Below are 18,705 nucleotides of genomic sequence, written 5' to 3'. Positions count from 1 at the left end.
ACACTCTCTCTCTAAAATAAATAAATCAATCTTAAAAAAAAAAATAGACCATTTTAACCAAAGAAATATACCATTTTGGAGTATTAAAACAGGTACCACCTTGTCTGATATTTTTATCAATTATTTTTGAAGAAGTAGTAGGCCAATGCCAGTAAGTCTATATGAAAATAAATAATGTTCTACAGACCAAAGAATCGGGGCTTAGTGATGTGTTTGAATTCTCAGGCAAAACAGTCAAATATAACTTACTAAGAATAATTTCCTATGTATGGCTATGAAGCCATTACAGTTCCTATAAATGTGACCTGGAGAATACAAGTATTAATATAGTCCAACATTATGACTTGACTAACAATAAGCCCATATAACCTCAGCCTATGATACCAGAAGTATCTGAGCCAGATGATATAGTTCCAGCATACTTGGCCCTAGTTGGCTTCATTGGAGTGTTGAATCCAAACCTGGGCCACATTTTAAGAAACAATGACATACAACAGATCATGCAGAGAGCACTCTCTCCCCTGAGAGCTTGCCTCATGAGGACCAGCTAGGGAAATGCAGGACGAGGACTGGAGGAAAGAAGCTCTGACTTCATGCTATTCCCTCGGGAGAACTCGGCGAATTCGTGGACTTAAACTTCCATCTACACTCACTCTCAGCCCTTTGTGCTTCCTCACACTGTGGTCTCACTCCTGCTCCTACTACCCTTCAAACACTCGTCTGCCCAGAGTCAGACTGATCTCCAAGGGACACTTCTTAACCCTGAGATTCCTCTTGATCCCCTAGGAGCCTCGCACTTTGTTGATCACGGTCACCTTCTAGGATACTCTCTGCCCTCGGCATCCATGACACAACAACCTCAGGGTTTTCCTCCTTCCTCTTCCCACCACACACGTGTTCCCGGTTGACCTGATATATGCTCTGGCCTCCCTGTACACCTCTGTGCTGATTTCTCCCAAATCCAACACTTTCATTTGCATACTCAATCACCTATTAAAAGTCTCTTCTTCTGTGCAGAGACTCAGACTCAAAATAAAAATTAAAAATTTGAAATGCAGTTGTAGGATACTCAAAGAATCCTTAAGGTTGACTTCTCATAATTGCATGGGCAATATGGTCTTACTCCTTCAGGCAAGTGACCCTTCCTCCCACTGAATTTAATTTCCAAATCGGAATCATTGTGTTTTGCCCAGAGGACAAATAATAAAGGGTTGATTCGCTTCCCAATGGGATCCCTACCAACCCACACCCCTCAGCAAGTTTGGGTACAATGTCTGACCAGCACCTAATCAAGTCCTTTCACAATTTCAGCTTTATTAATTCAAAATAACTCAATTCTGGCTGCAATGACAGTCACTCAATAGGGACCTACTTGAAAAACCCTTCAACCAGAAGTTATAAAAATAATGGAAACTAGATTTTGTGTTTGTGGCTTTTCTCTTCTTAAGTAGTTATTTGTGCTTTTAAAATTTTCATCATAGACCAGCCATTGTCGCAACTGCTCTGGCCTTGCCCCTTGGCTTACAGAAATGGAAAAAATCTCCTCCCTCTGGCAACAGTATCATTCTTTAGAAGGTTTTGCTGAACTTTTCTGTATTTTTGCTGCTTTCACCATCAATGTTGCACAAGATAAATGGCATGTCTCTAATGTCATCTATGAAGGGCCTCTAATGAGCTGCTCTGCGGTTGCTGGAATAAGTATTTTCAATTGACAGTTTTCAAACACCTCCAAAAAATTCTCTGATGGGCCTTTTTGTTACTCTTCCATCCTCAAGTAAGTCCAAAGAGGTGGAAATCAGTCCCTGGAAAAGTTCCATCTCATTTCCTCCCCTACTCTTTCTTCCAAAGCCTCCTGAAAGTCCAGGTCCAAAGCTCCCTCCCTTCTGCAGCTTTCTCTGTTGTACTTTCATCAAATCACTCTTATGGTGCCTGGCATATCATTATACATGCAATGCTCTGCATGGCCATGAGTTTTCTTTTTGTTTGTGTTCGAAGGGGTAGAATTGCAGTGAATGCATAGGAATTATAAAAAATGGTCAGTTTGGGGGGCACCTGGGTGGCTCAGATGGTTAAGCGTCTGCCTTCGGCTCAGGTCATGATCCCAGGGTCCTGGGATCGAGTCTCGCATCGGGCTCCCTGCTAGGCGGGGAGCCTGCTTCTCTCCCTCTGCCTCTGCCTCTGCCTCTGCCTCTCTCTCTGACTTTCATGAATAAATAAATTTAAAAAAATTTTTTTAAAAAATGGTCAGTTTGGAATTCAGTTCTTTCTCATTAATTAACATCTAACATTAGGCTGATGCTACAAATATGGCTGTGAGAGTCAATTTATCCTGAACTCACTGAATTCCTATAAGATCCCAACTCTATAATCAATGCCTGGGTCACAAATTCAGGAGACAACTCACACCTTCAAAAGGCTCACAGTCCAGTAGGGCATGTGGGCACCATCACAACTGGCAAAATGCAATAAGATAAATTGCTGTGTTTGTGCTATGAACAAGGGGTTTTGAAATCAACTCTTCCATTTCCTCTAAAGAATGAACAAGATCATATCATGTGAAGAAAAGAAAAGGATGTCTACTCCAGGTAAATTCAATGAGACAAGCATGCCAGTATGAAGCTTGTGAAGACCATCTCAACACTAGATCAAGAAAAATGGACTTTAAAACCATTGTCAAGTTCATGCTTGTAAGTTTGTTTGATGTTGTGTCATATTTTCTTTGAATACTAGTAAATATCACTTTCTAATGGATAAACCCTATGGCTACTATTTCTATAATATTGAACTTTTCTAAATACAAAGCAAGATTTCACCCAAAAAAATTATCCCTCAGAAACAAGAGACTCCATATATTCAGGACCTCCCAAGTCTCTCAAAGTACAGGAAGTCTCTCTTCATTTTAAAAAACAAAAGGGCTATTTGGAAAAGATAGGTTAACCTCAAACAGCCTCAATCAATGTTCAGTTTTTTAAAGAATTGGTAAAAAGGTTAAGAAAATTTTACAAGGAAAAAGGATTTTTTTCTGAAGAATTTGTCCTTAAAGTTACAAGTGCTGGATGTTGGAAGTCTTTGTAAGCAAGACTTCTAAAAATCACTGATCACCTTAAGAAGAAACCCACTAAGTCACTGTGTTGTAGATAGGTGGCATGGGCTGGGGGAGATGTCCTAATGCTACAGAGGGGGTACTTGTCACTTCAGAAAAGATTTTTAGTGAAAACATCCTATGTGGATTCAGAAGTATTATATATGAACAATGTAAAAAAATACAGGAATGGTATGTTAGATGGACTTAAAAAGTGATTTTATTAATGATGAGAACTTGATGTCAAAATATTTTAAGTGCTTTCAGTAAAATTGTCTTATGGAGGGTGAAAGTGGAAATCATAATTTCTAAATTAATGTAATAGCTTATAAGCCATTTAATTTTATATTTGAATGCATAATTACATCCATAAAGTAAGCAAAATAAGTAGTTACCTAACTTTTCAATCTATAGCCCTAAAAAGTCATACCATGGAAGTTAGCAATAAAGCTTTTAGGAGTAAGGTATCTCATTGTAAAAATAGGAGATTACTTAATATTTTGGGCTACCTAGTTCTCAAGCAATTTTCATTGAATAGCATTGTATACAGAGAGTTGAATAAATGCTACAGGTGGTCATTATCAGAACAAATAGAAATTTCCGTTTTACTGAAATGAACTTAAATTTAAAAATAAAAACAAGACTCAAAATCATGATTTCTAGTATCAGGCAAATTAGGTATTAAATATAGCCAGGTACCTAAACATTTTTTTGATATCCTGTTTATAGAGAACAAACATAAAAACAAGTAACAAAAAACAGAAGTTATTCCTTTACTCCTGGATTATTTAAATAATATGAGGTCAATCAGTCCAAAAGTCATACTGAAACCTAAAAACATAGACAATTCTTTGTGTATATAATTTAGTGGATTAAATATCCTTAATATTAATATGATGCAGTGAAAGAGACACGAAATATACCTGTTCAAATACCATGAGTAGCGGTCATATTATAGATGCATAGAGCCACAGAGATTCAGTTCTACAGAGCAAGGATGATTTCTAGTTTGGCTTGTCTAACTTGATCTGAAAATGCAGTGATTTATTTAGTTTCAGAATACATACCTCTAAATAGTCTGTGGAGCAGTTTATGTGATTTTCCAATTCAAATGCTAAAAATGTGTAATTCACTGTGTTGCCAATAGAGGCCTGGATGGTCCAGTTGCAACGCTGATTGTCAGAATAGGGTCCTGGGTAATGTATACTCTCTAAGATGCCATAGGTTCGGTTCACAATCACCACGTTCCTACATGCTGAAAAAAATAACCAGGATTATTGAGAACCACTATCATATATTTCATAGTTGCTCCAAGATGGGTGAGATTTTCCTTTAAGAAAACATCTAGATTAAAATACATACAAGTGCTGGATATTTTATATATTATATATTTGTATGTATTATGTATGTACATACATATATATAGTATATCTGTTTGTGTATATATATATGTACATAGTACAACATTTTCATAGTGAAAGGGTCTCCATTTAGAACAAATGTAAAATAATACTTAAGTGAACTCATAAACTTTAAAGTGTCATGAAAATTGCCTATTAGGCATCAAATTCCTCTGAATTGGTAGAGAGCAGACTCACTCAGCACTACTCAGAGAGCAATCTGATTTGTTTACAAAAGTGCATTAAATATTCTATGCTTCTGTTTTTCTAACTTTAACGTTTGGAAGGAACAGAAATCCTGACCTTTAAATTCAACAGTTTAAAAACACGAAGTTCTATGTGAATGCTAAAAAGGAATATCAGCATGGCTTTGTTGAACATTCAAAAGTCAGCATGAAATTCACAATAAAGGCTCCGTTATTCCTCTAGTTAGTCATCAGGAAGTACCAAATGAATGGAGGGAATGTAAAGGATTTGAAGAAGAAATGACGATCTTAAATTTTGAAGAAAGTCTTCCATCCACTGGTGGCATTTCCCTCAGCTGAGTTTGCAACAAAACTATACTAGGTACCTCAAGGTGTGGCTAGTCCCGGGAGTTAATGCCAAATTCAACCCAAACTAAGGACTTGAACAAGGCATACATATGCCTTTTCTCAAGCCTTGTCCATATTGTCTGTACGGTGTGTGATAAAAGAGAATGACAAAATAAACATTATATTGAAAAAAAGGGTCTCTGAAAAATGTGGTTCATAGATGCATTTCTACTACTATACTCTTCCTGACCATGACTAGAACATCATATAGATATACAATCTTTGGTATGGAAAAGTATACCTTTGTAGCTCTCCAGAGTCTTCCTTTGCTGGAGCGGGGGAATACTCAAACTATTTCTCTTTAGGTCACCTTTCTGTCCACAAAGGAATTCTAAAGGATAATTCTGTGGTCTTAAAAGCCTGTGAGAAGCTACAGCTATAAGGCAGAGGGGCAGCATTTGCCACAATGGCTACAAGTCAGGGCAGAGGAAAATATATTCCATTAAACCATATGGGCTGCTCTCGGTGCTCAGAAATTCTTCCATCGGCAAACCTCCAATTTCACATGGCAAATTTTACAGAAAATCTCACTGGTTAGCTCTGATTTTTGCCTTTAAGACCCTATATCCCGGGGCGCCTGGGTGGCTCAGTCGTTAAGCGTCTGCCTTCAGCTCAGGTCATGATCCCAGGGTCCTGGGATCGAGCCCCGCATCAGGCTCCCTGCTCAGCGGGAAGCCTGCATCTCCCTCTCCCACTCTCCCTGCTTGTGTTCCCTCTCTTGCTGTATCTCTCTCTGTCAAATAAATAAAAAAAAATCTTTTAAAAAAAAAAAAAGACCCTATATCCCATGTGCACTAAGTTACTCCTTCAGTGTTCTGAAATTATGAGAGAAAAATAAAATAATCACAAGAATAAAAGGGAAGAATCCTTATTAAGCAATTTGACTATAACCAAGAAACAAATTAGCACAGCAATAATAAAATTAGAGAAATGTTCAACCAAAAAGATATATCCCTGAGAGAATGGGAGAGCTTTTCATACGCTATGATGAACTTCTGAAGAATGAAGCATTCTATCATTAAAACTCAGTATTCAAAACTATCTAGAATTCAGACTAACCCTCAAATGTAAGTGAATGTGAATATTAGCAGATTCACACATAGTCAAAGTCAAACATTAATAGGCTTTCAACTAATTCAAAGGGATTTTGTGTGTTCAGTTTATGATCTTGTGACTTTCAATTCTATTTTTAGGTAACTGTGTCGAAATATGGATAAATTTAGGTATAGTGGGCAAGGAACTGTACTTTCAAAACCACAAGTGGTGGTTTTGAATTTATGTTAATTCAAAATGTTAATGTTAACATAACATAAATTCAATAAAATAACATAAATTCAAGGAAGCCTTGTTTTCTTTAAATGGCCATTTTGAAACTAACATTAGAAAGTATTTGATTCTAGGGGTGCCTGGGTGGCTCAGTTGGTTGGGCGACCAACTCTTGATTTCAGCTCAGGTCATGATCTCAGGGTCGTGAGATGGAACCCTGCTTCTGCTCTGCGCTAAGCATGGAGCCTGCTTGGGATTTTCTCTCTCCCTCTGCCCTGCCCACCCCACACCCCCCACCACTTGCATGTGCACATGGGCGTGCACACGGGCTCACTCTCTCTCTCTCTCTCTCAAAAAAAAAAAAAAAAGTATATAATTCTAGACCTAGAGGGAGCTTTAATGATGGCCTTGTTTACTCTCTTTTTTTAAGAGAAGAAGTCATGGAACCTCAGAGAAGAAAAGTGATCTCAGAGATTAGGGGCCAGGATAAACTCCTGGGTCCCTTGACTCTTCATACAATATTCCTTTAATTCTAATACATGGCCTCATAGGAAAGTAGATTTTAAAATGACATCTCTACAATGACCAGATTTTTCCACAATAAAGAATGTGCTAGCAGCCTGGGTGGCTCAGTCAGTTGAGCCTCCACTCAGGTCTCAGGTCATGATCTCTGGGTCCTGGATCCGCTCCCCCTGGGGCTCTGTGCTCAGCAGGAAGTCTGCTTCAGGATTCTCCCTCTTCCTCTGCCCCTCCTCCCACTTGCTCATTTTCTCTCTCTCTCACACACACTCTAAAATAAATAAATAAATCTTGAAAAAAAAAGAATATGCTGACTTTACATCTGATTTATAAGAATGTAGTTTCCCTTAATAAAAATTGAGGTACAAGACCAAAAAAAAAAAATAGTGTGGGAGATACTATGTGCAATGGAATAATGTCTAATTAGAAGATTGTAATGTTTGATACAAATGAAAACCCACTCGCTGTTAACCTGCTATGCTGATTTTTAGCCAAATGGCAACTATCTCAGCATATTAAATATTCCATTTTGTATAGCTGACCACATGCTTTAGTTATATGGCATTAAATTTAAGGCTATGCATTTTTCTCTCAAATAGATTTAAGTCTTTCTCATAAGAGCAAAGATTTATTTCAATTGTTCAAACCAATGGGTTATAGTTATTTCCATTTGTTTCATTATCAGGAGATTGAAGACCCACCAAAGGCATGGAGCAGCCAGCATGCATACTTACTTTGCTGGTATTTGGCTAGGAAGCCACCTCCTTGTTGACCTTCATCTGTCCTGAATTTTAAAAACACGCTGTCTCCACTAGAACGGATGAGAGGCGGTTTTTCATTCCCACAAAGCTGACTTAGCAAATGAGAGCTGGTACTTGGGCCATCATATACCTTTAATGAAACATTTTAAATGTCAGATGATTGTGGCCATAAACATTATTTAAAGGACTCTAATGCTTAAGAAGTGGGAAAATACACGAAATGCATGACATAACAAAAGAAGAGCCCTGAATCAAAATATCTTTAAAAATTATATTTAAATGTCTATAAACTTAGGTAGTGAACTTGGGCCATTTTAACCATAGCTGTGTATAGTCGTAAGGGTGTAAACCCAGGCTGAAATCTGAAGATTAAAAATGAAAGACTTTCATTTTCATTAAAAATGAAAGAAAAATAATACGTATTTTTGAGACCATAGCTATTTTCAGTAGTTCTCCCTGTTTTTGATTTCAGAGTTTATAATTTATGACATTCTAATACATTTTTTATTTAGATTTTTTTTAATGGACAAGGATGGATTGCTGCTACTTATAAAGTCCTACCTGGATGACTTTAATTATCTTCTCTAGTTCACCAATATAGTCCTCTACATTGTTATTTTTTAAAGAATATTTAGAAATTACCCTTTTGGGAGATTTTAACCATATCTTAACAGCCCATATTCAATATATTTTAAATACTTAGTGTACCAATCCATTCAGTAATACATGTCATACTTAAAAGGCTGTCATTTTCATCACATTTTCTTTTTTCTTTTGTTTGAAATTTTTATTTGGATATTTTGCTTAAGTGTTCCCCTTTCCCGAATTTCAAAGATAAAAACAAATGCATTGATGTGTGTGAGTGAGATGAGAGTAGTGAAAGGAACCACTGAACTTCATACATACAGCCAGATAATCTGACATGCAGTTTGGGTGATTCTCCAAGTGAAAGTCTTCAAATTCCAGTTCAAATGGGCTGCCGTGGCTGGATTTCAACCTCCAATAGCATTCGGAGCTGTGGTAGTAGGGCATCGGGTAGTTGGGAGAAGTGAACACGCCAGTGGGAGTCGTGAGATTGCCCCCACAACCTATAGGAGAAAGAGATGAGATGACCCATATCTTTTTCTTCATGGTAAAATGGAATTCTCTTGCCCATATCAAACTGTGGTTACTGTTACTCTCCTTTGTTACAGAACAAAACTGCATTTCCACATGCAGTTTTGTTTAGTAGCTAGCCTATTCAATGTCCTTTCCTTCGGCTAACCAAGATGACCAGCTTGAGGAAATACACCATGGAACCAGGACATTTCCCCTTATTCTGTCCTCGAAAACAAAACCAAAACAGCTGCTGTTAATTCAGAAATATTTGCAATGTTGAAGTTTAGTACAGATAGTAATGACAAAATACAGCTGGAATAAACTGGATGAGAGCATGGCAGTCTAAGAATCAAGAAACCAATCTGACTGGACTCTCCAAGAAAAGACAGCTCTTTGCCATTTACCTGTCAATGATCCATCCCAGTAAACTGAGAATCCAGGCCCTGAGCCAAGGAAGTCACTCTTAAATTGTAACCATAGTTTGTTACTGTGAGAGATGATTCTTGGAGGTGGATTTGAGCCACAGTATGTTCCCAGGGGTGGTGAACTTTCATAGCCTCCATCTCTGTGACAAAACACAGATGTGATCATTTATTGGTTATTGATAAAATTACCGTATAAACATTTAATATTATTTGAACTTTGAGATTGCAAACAGATCAGTTTATGTCGGTCAAACTTTCTTAAGACTACTCTAAGTCACAATTTCAAGTTTTCAATTTTTCACTTTATTAAACAGTGAATAGCTTAATAAGGAACATCATTTTTGGTTCGCGGGACATTTTATATAACTAATCTCAAGCTGAGAGAAAGAGTTTAATCTTTTCCCTCTCAAACGAAGCATCTGGCAAATGTGTCACAGAACACAGGGAGAATGAATAGTAGAAATTACATAGATAATATGTAATGGGATAAAGAAACCATAATTATTAACAGTATAAACAAATGTTGCTTAATTTTACAGAGAAAACTAAAATACTTTCCTTCTAATTTGAATTTTTCAAAATTTAATGTTACATTTGACCTATTTAGCAAAATTTTGAAAATGATTCTTCCCCAAGAATTTTTGGGGGTCTTATATCTACTTTGTAATTTGTAGCTTTTTCAAGCCAAAAATAAATGGGGAGATTCACTCAATATTAAAATCTAATGATTAATTATTGTAAATTAAGAAATTTATGTTATTTGGGCATGATATGATAACAATTGCGATTTATTATTTTAGTATCTCACTTTACATCATAGAATAAAATTTATTGTAAAAAAATATAATATTCTAGGCTTTCAAAAGGCCAAATAAAAAATTTAACCAAATACACACCAAGCTGATTAGCCTGATTTAATTCAATGTAATGATCTGGGTAGATAGCAGTATGTAAGTTAACTTACTTTTACTGCAAATATAACTTTTAAAACTCATTGTCTCTAAATAACAAAGAAGTAAAGAAAAAAAATTCACAAGCCTAGACTTTTATTATTTGAACACAAAAAATTTGTAAAAACTTTAAGGTTGTTATCTTACCATCATTTTTGTGATATAATTAGACCAAGTGGATAATGTACAGCCTAAAATTTAAATTGATTTTCCATAAAGAAAGTAGGTTTTCAATAATTGCAAGTATCTAATTTCAGAGTAGTAGTACATCTGTTTAATCTGTTCAAATAAAATCTGGAATTTATTTTAAAATATTCTCAATAAAATAATCACTTCAAAATAACCACTGAATCTTATGCAATTTTCCAGTTTTCTTCTGGCTCCACAGGACAAGCTTTGTATCTTGCAAGAAAGAGCACAACAGAGGGCTTTACAGAGAATTTCCATGTGTTTTCCTTAACCTTTCCAGGAAAGATTATGAATGAATACCAATAATGAAAAAGGTGATGAAATAAACGTGCTTACCTGATTTCCACAAAATCTCCTATACAGTGTCCACCGATGGCCTCCTCCAAAGAGAAATTTGTGAAGTGCAATGCAATCTGTTGGCTGGTTTCCACCGTGATCCTATAAATGCATTTCAAATTGTTGGGGTAATTATCAGGGAAGTTTGGAGAAGTAAAAGTCCCAGACTCTTCTGTATAGTCTTCCATGCATGCTATGGAAAGAAATAGAGCATAAGATAGAAAAGAGAAAATATCATGCTATATTTATAAGACATTCAGTAATACATATTTCATTAATTTATGCCAATGTACTTGATTTTCAATAGGCCATTCTGGAATGTTAAAGAATGATTTCCTTTCAAAACAAAGATTTTTTTTTAATCTCAAAGGCAAAAATAATTATTCATAGTAAACCTAAGCTATGTAGCAGAAATTGTTACATATATCATAACTTTTTAGATCTTGGAAGTATTATAATTTTTTCATCCATGCATATTACCCTGAACATTAAACATTAGGCTCAACCATGGAAATCATAGAGGGGTGCTAGAAATAATTCAGTTCTGTTCTCCTTTTTATAACCTTCCTTTAAAATGTTTTTCATCAAAGCATGCATTTATGAGAAATGACAAAGCAGGTACCTCAGCCATGTGAAGAATAGAAGGTGTCAGGAATCAGGTTGATCTTGAATCAATGCCTAGCTCACACACTGACAAGCTATGCAACCTTGGGTAAATTACTTCACCTCTCTGAGCCTCATCTCCCAAATGGGGATGGTAACTATCTTTGACTATACATTTAAGTGTTAGAGATAATGCAATTAAATGGCTTGGCACATGGTATGTGCTCAATAAATGGTAGTAATCATCCTTATGTTTCAAAATAGTTCAGAAAAGTGTAGAAAAAATAGAGCATAAATGATGAGGAATAAATTAGATCATTCACATAAAACATTAAGATAGTACTTGGAGGGGTGCCTTGGTGGCTCAGGCGGTTAAACACCCAACTCTTGATTTCGGTTCAGGTCATGATCTCAGGGCCATGGGATCAAGTCCCACATCTAGCTTGCTGGAGATTCTCTCTCTCTCTCTCTTAAATAAATAAATCTTCAAAAAAATAGTACTTGGACAATTTCATGTTGTAATTCAATTTTAACTGTTCTACTTTAAGAATTTTAACTTTACCTACCCAGTCCATTAAGCTCTATATTTACTAACCAACCCACTCAATCTCCTATGCCCTTCAAATCTGAGATATTTTCCAAAGAAAATCCAGTTTCAATGTATTTTTAATGTACCTTCAATTATATCTAGTAATAACATAAATCTAGGGTCCAGGAGTAGACACAGGCCTGCTACTAAAAGGTTTTGAGGGCGAATAAACTATTATACTTTATTATGGGTGAAAAAAAGAAAATGAGGAATTTTTTTTGATGTGTAATTTCCCACTTGCTGCTGTATAATCATACTCAGAAGAGAGGAGCCACTGATATTGAGAGTACAGAGATGCATAGAAAATATTACAAGTTCTACTACCTATGTATAACCCTCAGAGTAACAGGCATTCATCAAATATTTGGCTTACTCTATTTTAAACAACAAGCCAGCAAGGCTTTACTTTGTTGAAAAAAATCATTTAACTTCAAATATGAATATTGTATACTTTTCTACAGTCTGCCAAGAAATATTTCTTCAAGGATGAAGGAAGGAAGGAAGGAAGGAAGAATAGGAAAGGGCAGGAAGAAGGCAGGGTTGGAGGAGAGAGGGGCAGACAGAAGGGGGTTGTAGAAGTGGTCTATTAAGTATTTCATATCAGTAATGAGTATTACTAAGATAAAAATTCATGGATGAAATGGACGTTAAATGAAGGTTATGACCCAGTCTCCCTAAGCTGACAGAACTGGAAGACTCATTGACCAGCCCCACATTCAGATAGATTTAGCCAGTCAATCAAATATCTAGAGCAAATCTGTTTATGTCATTTCCTTGCTTACCCACTCTACTCCCAGAAGGGAAATACAATTGTATTGAATATTTCTAACGCAACTTGCAATTAGTCTGCTGGAGAATGGTTTGTATAAGCGGGATCTCATGTAAAGGAACCAGTTCAACAAATATTTGAGAAATAATGATGACTTATTTCACTGTACCTTGTACATATGCAAGTGACTATTGTGGAACAATTGGTGGTTGTTTTTTAATCCCTACTGAGATTTTGATTGACTCATTAAGCTTCTTTTCTGGCACAAAGGTAAACATAGTCCCTTATGTATTCAAATGGTCCTCACGCTGTTCACTTTGAAATGCTTTCTCTAACAACTTCCCCTTCTACCCCAACACATCATTAAACAAATAAACTCATACATCATTTAAGGTCAAAGTCAAATATCAAGGCGCCTGGGTGGCTCAGTCGTTAAGTATCTGCCTTCAGCAGCCTTCAACTCAGGTCATGATCCCAGGGTCCTGGGATCCAGCCCCGCATCGGGCTCTCTGCTCAGCGGAAAGCCTGCTTCTCCCTCTCCCACTCCCCCCTGCTTGTGTTCCTTCTCTTGCTGTGTCTCTCTCTGTCAAATAAATAAATAAAATATTAAAAAAAAAATCACTTCCTCTGTGCAACTTCTTCAGATCAAGCAGAGTTAATTTTGTTGCGCTCAATAAAACTTTATTTGAATAGCAATTTGAGCCCCCAAAATATGGTATTGTGATTGTTTTTATGGGAGTACATTTCCTCCACTATGTCTGGAAATATAAACAGGACCTTATTAATAATTGTTAACTGTCACTACATTATCTGGCCCAGATTACCTCTAATAAATATTTGTTAACAATTTATTACATAATGTATTGAAAACTGAGAGGGTGGGACAAGTATCTAATTTCTTCCCGCTCTCTCTATCCCCATCCTATTAACCCCTCCACTTTTCTTACCTCATGTTCCTGCTCTCTCTCTCCTGAGGAAGTTGAGATTCTTTAATATTTTATCATGTTTATTCAATCTAAACTAGAAATCTCTGCTTCCAGCCATGACAAATAATTAGCACTAAACTAGCCCCTCTCCATAACAACTATGAAACTGGACAAAATATATGAGGCCCTGGGCAATGGGCAGTTCAAGATTGTGATCCTTGACAGACAGAAGATTCATGAGGTGGGACTCTATTTCCTTGGCTCTTTATGCATAATTTTCTGATTGCAGCCGTTTGCTGAAGTCCAAGTAGTAAATGACAGCTCTGTTGAGCTGAGGAAGCAGGGATCTGAATTTAGGGATGTCAAAGGAGCTGGAACTGCAGGAAAATGCTCCAGTAAGGAGTAACTATACAGAGAGGAGGACCAGCCATCTATGTAAAGTCCCCTATGTATTCTTGCCTGAGCTGGGCTGGGCATACATGAGGTGAGTTCAAAAGGCATGCCAGAGAGCAGCTGCTACTAGGCTGGAAGCCAGAGGCCAGGAAATGCTGGGAGACTATGGAGTTCTCCCCCTCATCAGAATCCCCTCATTTACATGCCAAGAACCCACTTGAGAACCAGAAAGGCCACACCTTAGAAATGAAGACCATGACCAAGAGTAAGGCTTTTCTAGGGTTTCCCTACTAAAGTATAAGTCTTGAAAATACCTGCAGGAGCAATGAAACTTGGAGGTTGAGACCTACCTACTTAGAAGGGCTTAGGAAACACCTGGGGATGTTCACAAATCTGCCTTAACAAATAAAAAATACAGATCTATACAAGTACAAGGTAATCAGCTAAATATTGACCTGCCATAAAGCTTCAGAGAAAGGGAAGAGAAAGCAGAATATCTACACATATCATTCACCATATCCAGTATAAAACTCAAAAACTGCTACTAATACAAATAAACAGAGAAATATAAATTATAGTCAAGAAAAAAATGTGACCTTGTGACTTAAAGATGGCCCAGATATTAGACTAGCAGACAAAAACTTTAGTGCAACTACTAGAAATATGCTCAAAGACTTAAAGAAAAATATAGCCTCAATGGTAAATAAATAAAGAATTTTAGCAATACAAAGGAAACTATTAAAAGAATCATATGGAGGGCACCTGGGTGGCTCAGTTGGTTAAGCCACTGCCTTCGGCTCAGGTCATGATCCTGGAGTCCTGGGATCGAGTCCCGCATCGGGCTCCCTGCTCAGCAGGGAGTCTGCTTCTCCCTCTGACCCTCCTCCCTCTCCTGCTCTCTCTCATTCTCTCTCTCAAATAAATAAATAAAATCTTTAAAAAAAAAAAAAAGAATCATATGGAAATTCTATAACTTAAAAGTATACCAACTGACCTGAAACTAATATAATACTGCATGTTATCTCTACTGAAATTAAAAAAAAAAAAAAGTATACTAACAGATTTAAAAATTCATGGATGGGCTTAATAGAAACTTTGAGGTAGAAGAAAAAGGATCATTGAACTTGAAGGTGTATCAATAGAAATGATTTAATCTGAAGAAAAAAGAGGAAAAATGTGCAGAAAAATGAACAGATTCCCAAAACCTAGGAAAAAAATACCAAGCAGTCTAGCACACATATAATTGAAGACCCAGAAGGAGAAGATGATGAAAATAGGTAAAAAAGAAAAATATAGTGGCTAAAATTCTCCCAAATTTGGCTTAAAAAATCAAATTAGCTTCAAGGAGTTTAGTTAATCCTAGGCAAGATAAATAAAAGAAAATCACACTTGGGTACCTTAAACTATTGAAAAACAAATACAAGAAAAATAAAGGAGCTAGAGGAAAAATGACACATTATATACAGGAAAACCATGATATGAATAGGAGCTGGATTCTAATTAGAAATAATGGAGGCAAGAAGAAAATGGAATACATTTTTAAGGTGTTGACAGGAAAAAAAAAAAGTTCAATTATCCAGAAAAAGTTTCTCTTTTTTTTTAAGATTTATTTATTTGAGAGAGAGAGAGCATGAGTGGGAGTGGCAGCAGGAGAAGAAAAAAGAATCTCAAGCAGACCCAACGCTGAGCATGGAGCCCAACTAGGGGCTCCATCCCATGACCCTGAGATCATGACCTGAGCCAAAACCAAGAGTCAGGAGTTTAACCAACTGTGCCATCCAGGTACCACCAGAAAAAGTTTTTCAAGATGAGAGTGCAAGAAGGACATTTTTAGACAAACAGAAGCTGAGATTTTCATCACTAGAAGACCTATACTACATGAAAAACTAGCAATGTCTGTCATGCCAAAGACAAATTACACCAAACAGAAACATGTATCTGAAGAAAACCAGAAATGGTAAACAACTGGATAAATATAAAGATTGCTTTTCTTCTCATTATCTCTTTAAAAGACAACTAATCATTTAAAGCAAAAATAATAGTAAGGTGGAGTTTATAATAAAGTAGAATTAAAAGATACAATTAAAGCAGCATAAAGAAGAGGCAGACAGAATTATATACTGTTGTGGGCGCCTGGGTGGCTCAGTTGGTTAAGCGACTGCTTTCGGCTCAGGTCATGATCCTGGAGTCCCGGGATCGAGTCCCACATCGGGCTCCCTGCTCAGCAGGGGGTCTGCTTCTCCCTCTGCCCTCTTCCCTCTCGTGCTGTCTCTCGTTCTCTCTCTCTCAAATAAATAAATAAAATCTTTAAAAAAAAAAAAGAATTATATACTGTTGTGAGGTTATTACATTTGTGAAGTGAGAAGTGTGTGAAATATAGTGTCAGCTATAAAATATAAGGTGTGAAGTGTAAAGTAGTGGCATATCAACTCTAAGCAGACTTACTGATAAGCTAAGAAAGCATTTTGTTATCCCTTGAGCAAATACACAAAAAAGAGGTACAATTAAAAAGTCAGTGAGAGGGGCACCTGGGTGGCTCAGTCGGCTAAGCATCAGACTCTTGATTTTAGGTCAGGTCATGATCTCAGGGTCAAGAGATGGAGATCCATGTCAGGCTCCATGCTCAGAGAGGAGTCTGCTTGAGATTCTCTCTCCTCTCCCTCTGCCCCTCCCCCTGTTCATGCTCTAAATAAATAAATAAATAAATAAATAAAATCTTTATTTAAAAAGTCAATGAAGGCGGGGCGCCTGGGTGGCTCAGATGGTTAAGCGTCTGCCTTCGGCTCAGGTCATGATCCCAGGGTCCTGGGATCGAGTCCCGCATCGGGCTCCCTGCTCCGTGGGAAGCCTGCTTCTCCCTCTGCCTCTCTCTCTCTCTCTCTCTGTCTCTCATGAATAAATAAATAAATAAAATCTTAAAAAAAAAAAGTCAATGAAGGCAATAAAATGGAGTATTAAAAATATTCTGTAAGCTGAAAAGAGTTTTCAATTAACAATAATCGCGCCTCGGATAAACTTCACTGGCTACGATACAGTCACTGCGCAAAGCTCTGTAAGCTGAAAAGAAAACAGTAGCAAAAGAAGGGCGTCTATGAAAAACCCAAAGCTAACATGACACTTAAGTAATAAAGGATTAAATGATTTCCTGTTAAGATTAAGAACAAGGCCAATATGTTCAATTTCATCTTTTCTATTCAACATAATACAGAAGTCACTCACCATTGAAATAAGGCAGAGAGAGAGAGAGACTGGAAAGGAAAAAATATAGCTGTTCTTATTGACAGATATGCTCATCTATGTTGCATATACTAAGTAATCTACTAAAAAGTTACTAGAATAACTGAGTTTAACAAAGTTACAGGATACAAGGTAAATATACAAAAAACAATTTAACTTGCAAATATGAGCCAAACAACTGAAAAATGAAATTTAAAATATCATTTATAATAGTATAAAAACATAAAGCACTTAATAATTTTAATGGAAATGTGTAAAAACTCTATAGTGAAAACTTTAAGACATTGCTGAAAGAAATTTTAAAATATTTGAATAAATGGAGAAGTAAAATATGTTTATGGATTGGCAGACTCAATTTAAGATGCCCTTTGACACCGCATTGATCTATAAATTCAATATATTCTCCATCAAATTCCCAATAAGTTTTGTTTGGATTTGGTTTGGTGTGGTTTTTTAAGTAAAAATTGAAAAGCTGATTCTAAAAGATACATAGAAATGTAAAGGATCTAGGATAACCAAAACAACTTTGAAAAATCTGGAGGACTTATATTTCCTGATTTTAAGATACACTATACAATTACATAATATTGTACTATAGTGTCCTATGGGATAGAATAGAGATTCCAGAAGCAGACCCAAACATGCATGGGCAATCGATTTGCAGCAAGAATGTAAAGGCAATTCAGTGAAAAAAGGAGAACCTTCACAACAAATAGTGTTTGAACAATTAAATACCATTTGTTAACTTGGACACATAATTCACATCTGATATAGAAAAATTAGCTCAAATGGATCATAAGCATAAATGTGAAACTTCGAACTATAAAACTCGTAGAAGAATGCACAGGAAAAAATCCTCACAACTTTAGCAGGCACAGATTTCTTGGACAATATACAAAAAACACCAATCAGAAAAGGAAAAAAGGACATATTATACTTCTGCCCTTCAAACAATACCGTTAAGGGAAGAAAAAAAAAAAGGCTAGCTTCACACAAAGAGAAAATATTTGCAATGCATTTATCTGACAAGGGACATACTTGTTTCCAGAATATATAACTTAAGACAATAATAAGACAAATTACACAAATAAAAATGAGCCAAATGATTTAATGGGCACCTCATAAAGGAAGATGTATAAATGGTCAATAAGCATGTGAAAAGGTCCTCAGCACTATTAGTCATAACGGACATGTGAATTAAAACAACAATGAGGCACTACTACACAACTACTAGAAGCTAAACATGAAAGATTGGCAATACCAAGTGTTGACAAAGATGTGGAGAGAGGGTAATTCTCCTTCAATGCAGGGGAGAATATAAAATGGTATAATCACTTCGGAAAAAAAGCCTGGCAGTTTTTCATAAAATGAAACATAGAATTACCATATGACCCAGAAATTCTGTTGCTGTATTTTTTTTTTAAGATTTTATTTATTTATTTGAGAGAGAGAGAGAGCATGAGAGGGGGAGGGTCAGAGGGAGAAGCAGACTCCTGCCGAGCAGGGAGCCCGATGCGGGACTCGAACCTGGGACTCCAGGATCATGACCCGAGCTAAAGGCAGTCGCTC

The 18,705-nt window shown here is 36.5% G+C and overlaps 1 protein-coding gene and 1 pseudogene across 1 annotated transcript in view; both read right to left on the bottom strand.

Moving 5' to 3' along the window:
* CUBN (cubilin) overlaps positions 1-18,705 on the bottom strand; it is a 264,463-nt gene that overhangs the window by 182,978 nt on the left and 62,780 nt on the right. Inside the window, exons 23-27 of the mRNA XM_045874338.3 lie at positions 10,620-10,812; positions 9,124-9,284; positions 8,528-8,709; positions 7,595-7,751; positions 4,150-4,337 (exon numbers count right to left, since the gene is read on the bottom strand). Of these exons, the coding sequence (XP_045730294.1) occupies positions 4,150-4,337; positions 7,595-7,751; positions 8,528-8,709; positions 9,124-9,284; positions 10,620-10,812 (881 nt within the window). The remainder of the gene's footprint in view (positions 1-4,149; positions 4,338-7,594; positions 7,752-8,527; positions 8,710-9,123; positions 9,285-10,619; positions 10,813-18,705) is intronic.
* Positions 16,829-16,949, bottom strand: LOC123845028 (U4 spliceosomal RNA; annotated as a pseudogene).

Source organism: Mirounga angustirostris, unplaced genomic scaffold (genome assembly GCF_029215605.1).
Source record: "Mirounga angustirostris isolate CCGP_5_RB_7025 unplaced genomic scaffold, mMirAng1.0.hap1 SCAF_5, whole genome shotgun sequence".
In the NCBI taxonomy this organism is placed as follows: domain Eukaryota; kingdom Metazoa; phylum Chordata; class Mammalia; order Carnivora; family Phocidae; genus Mirounga; species Mirounga angustirostris.
This window is presented reverse-complemented; position numbering and strand designations above follow the sequence as displayed.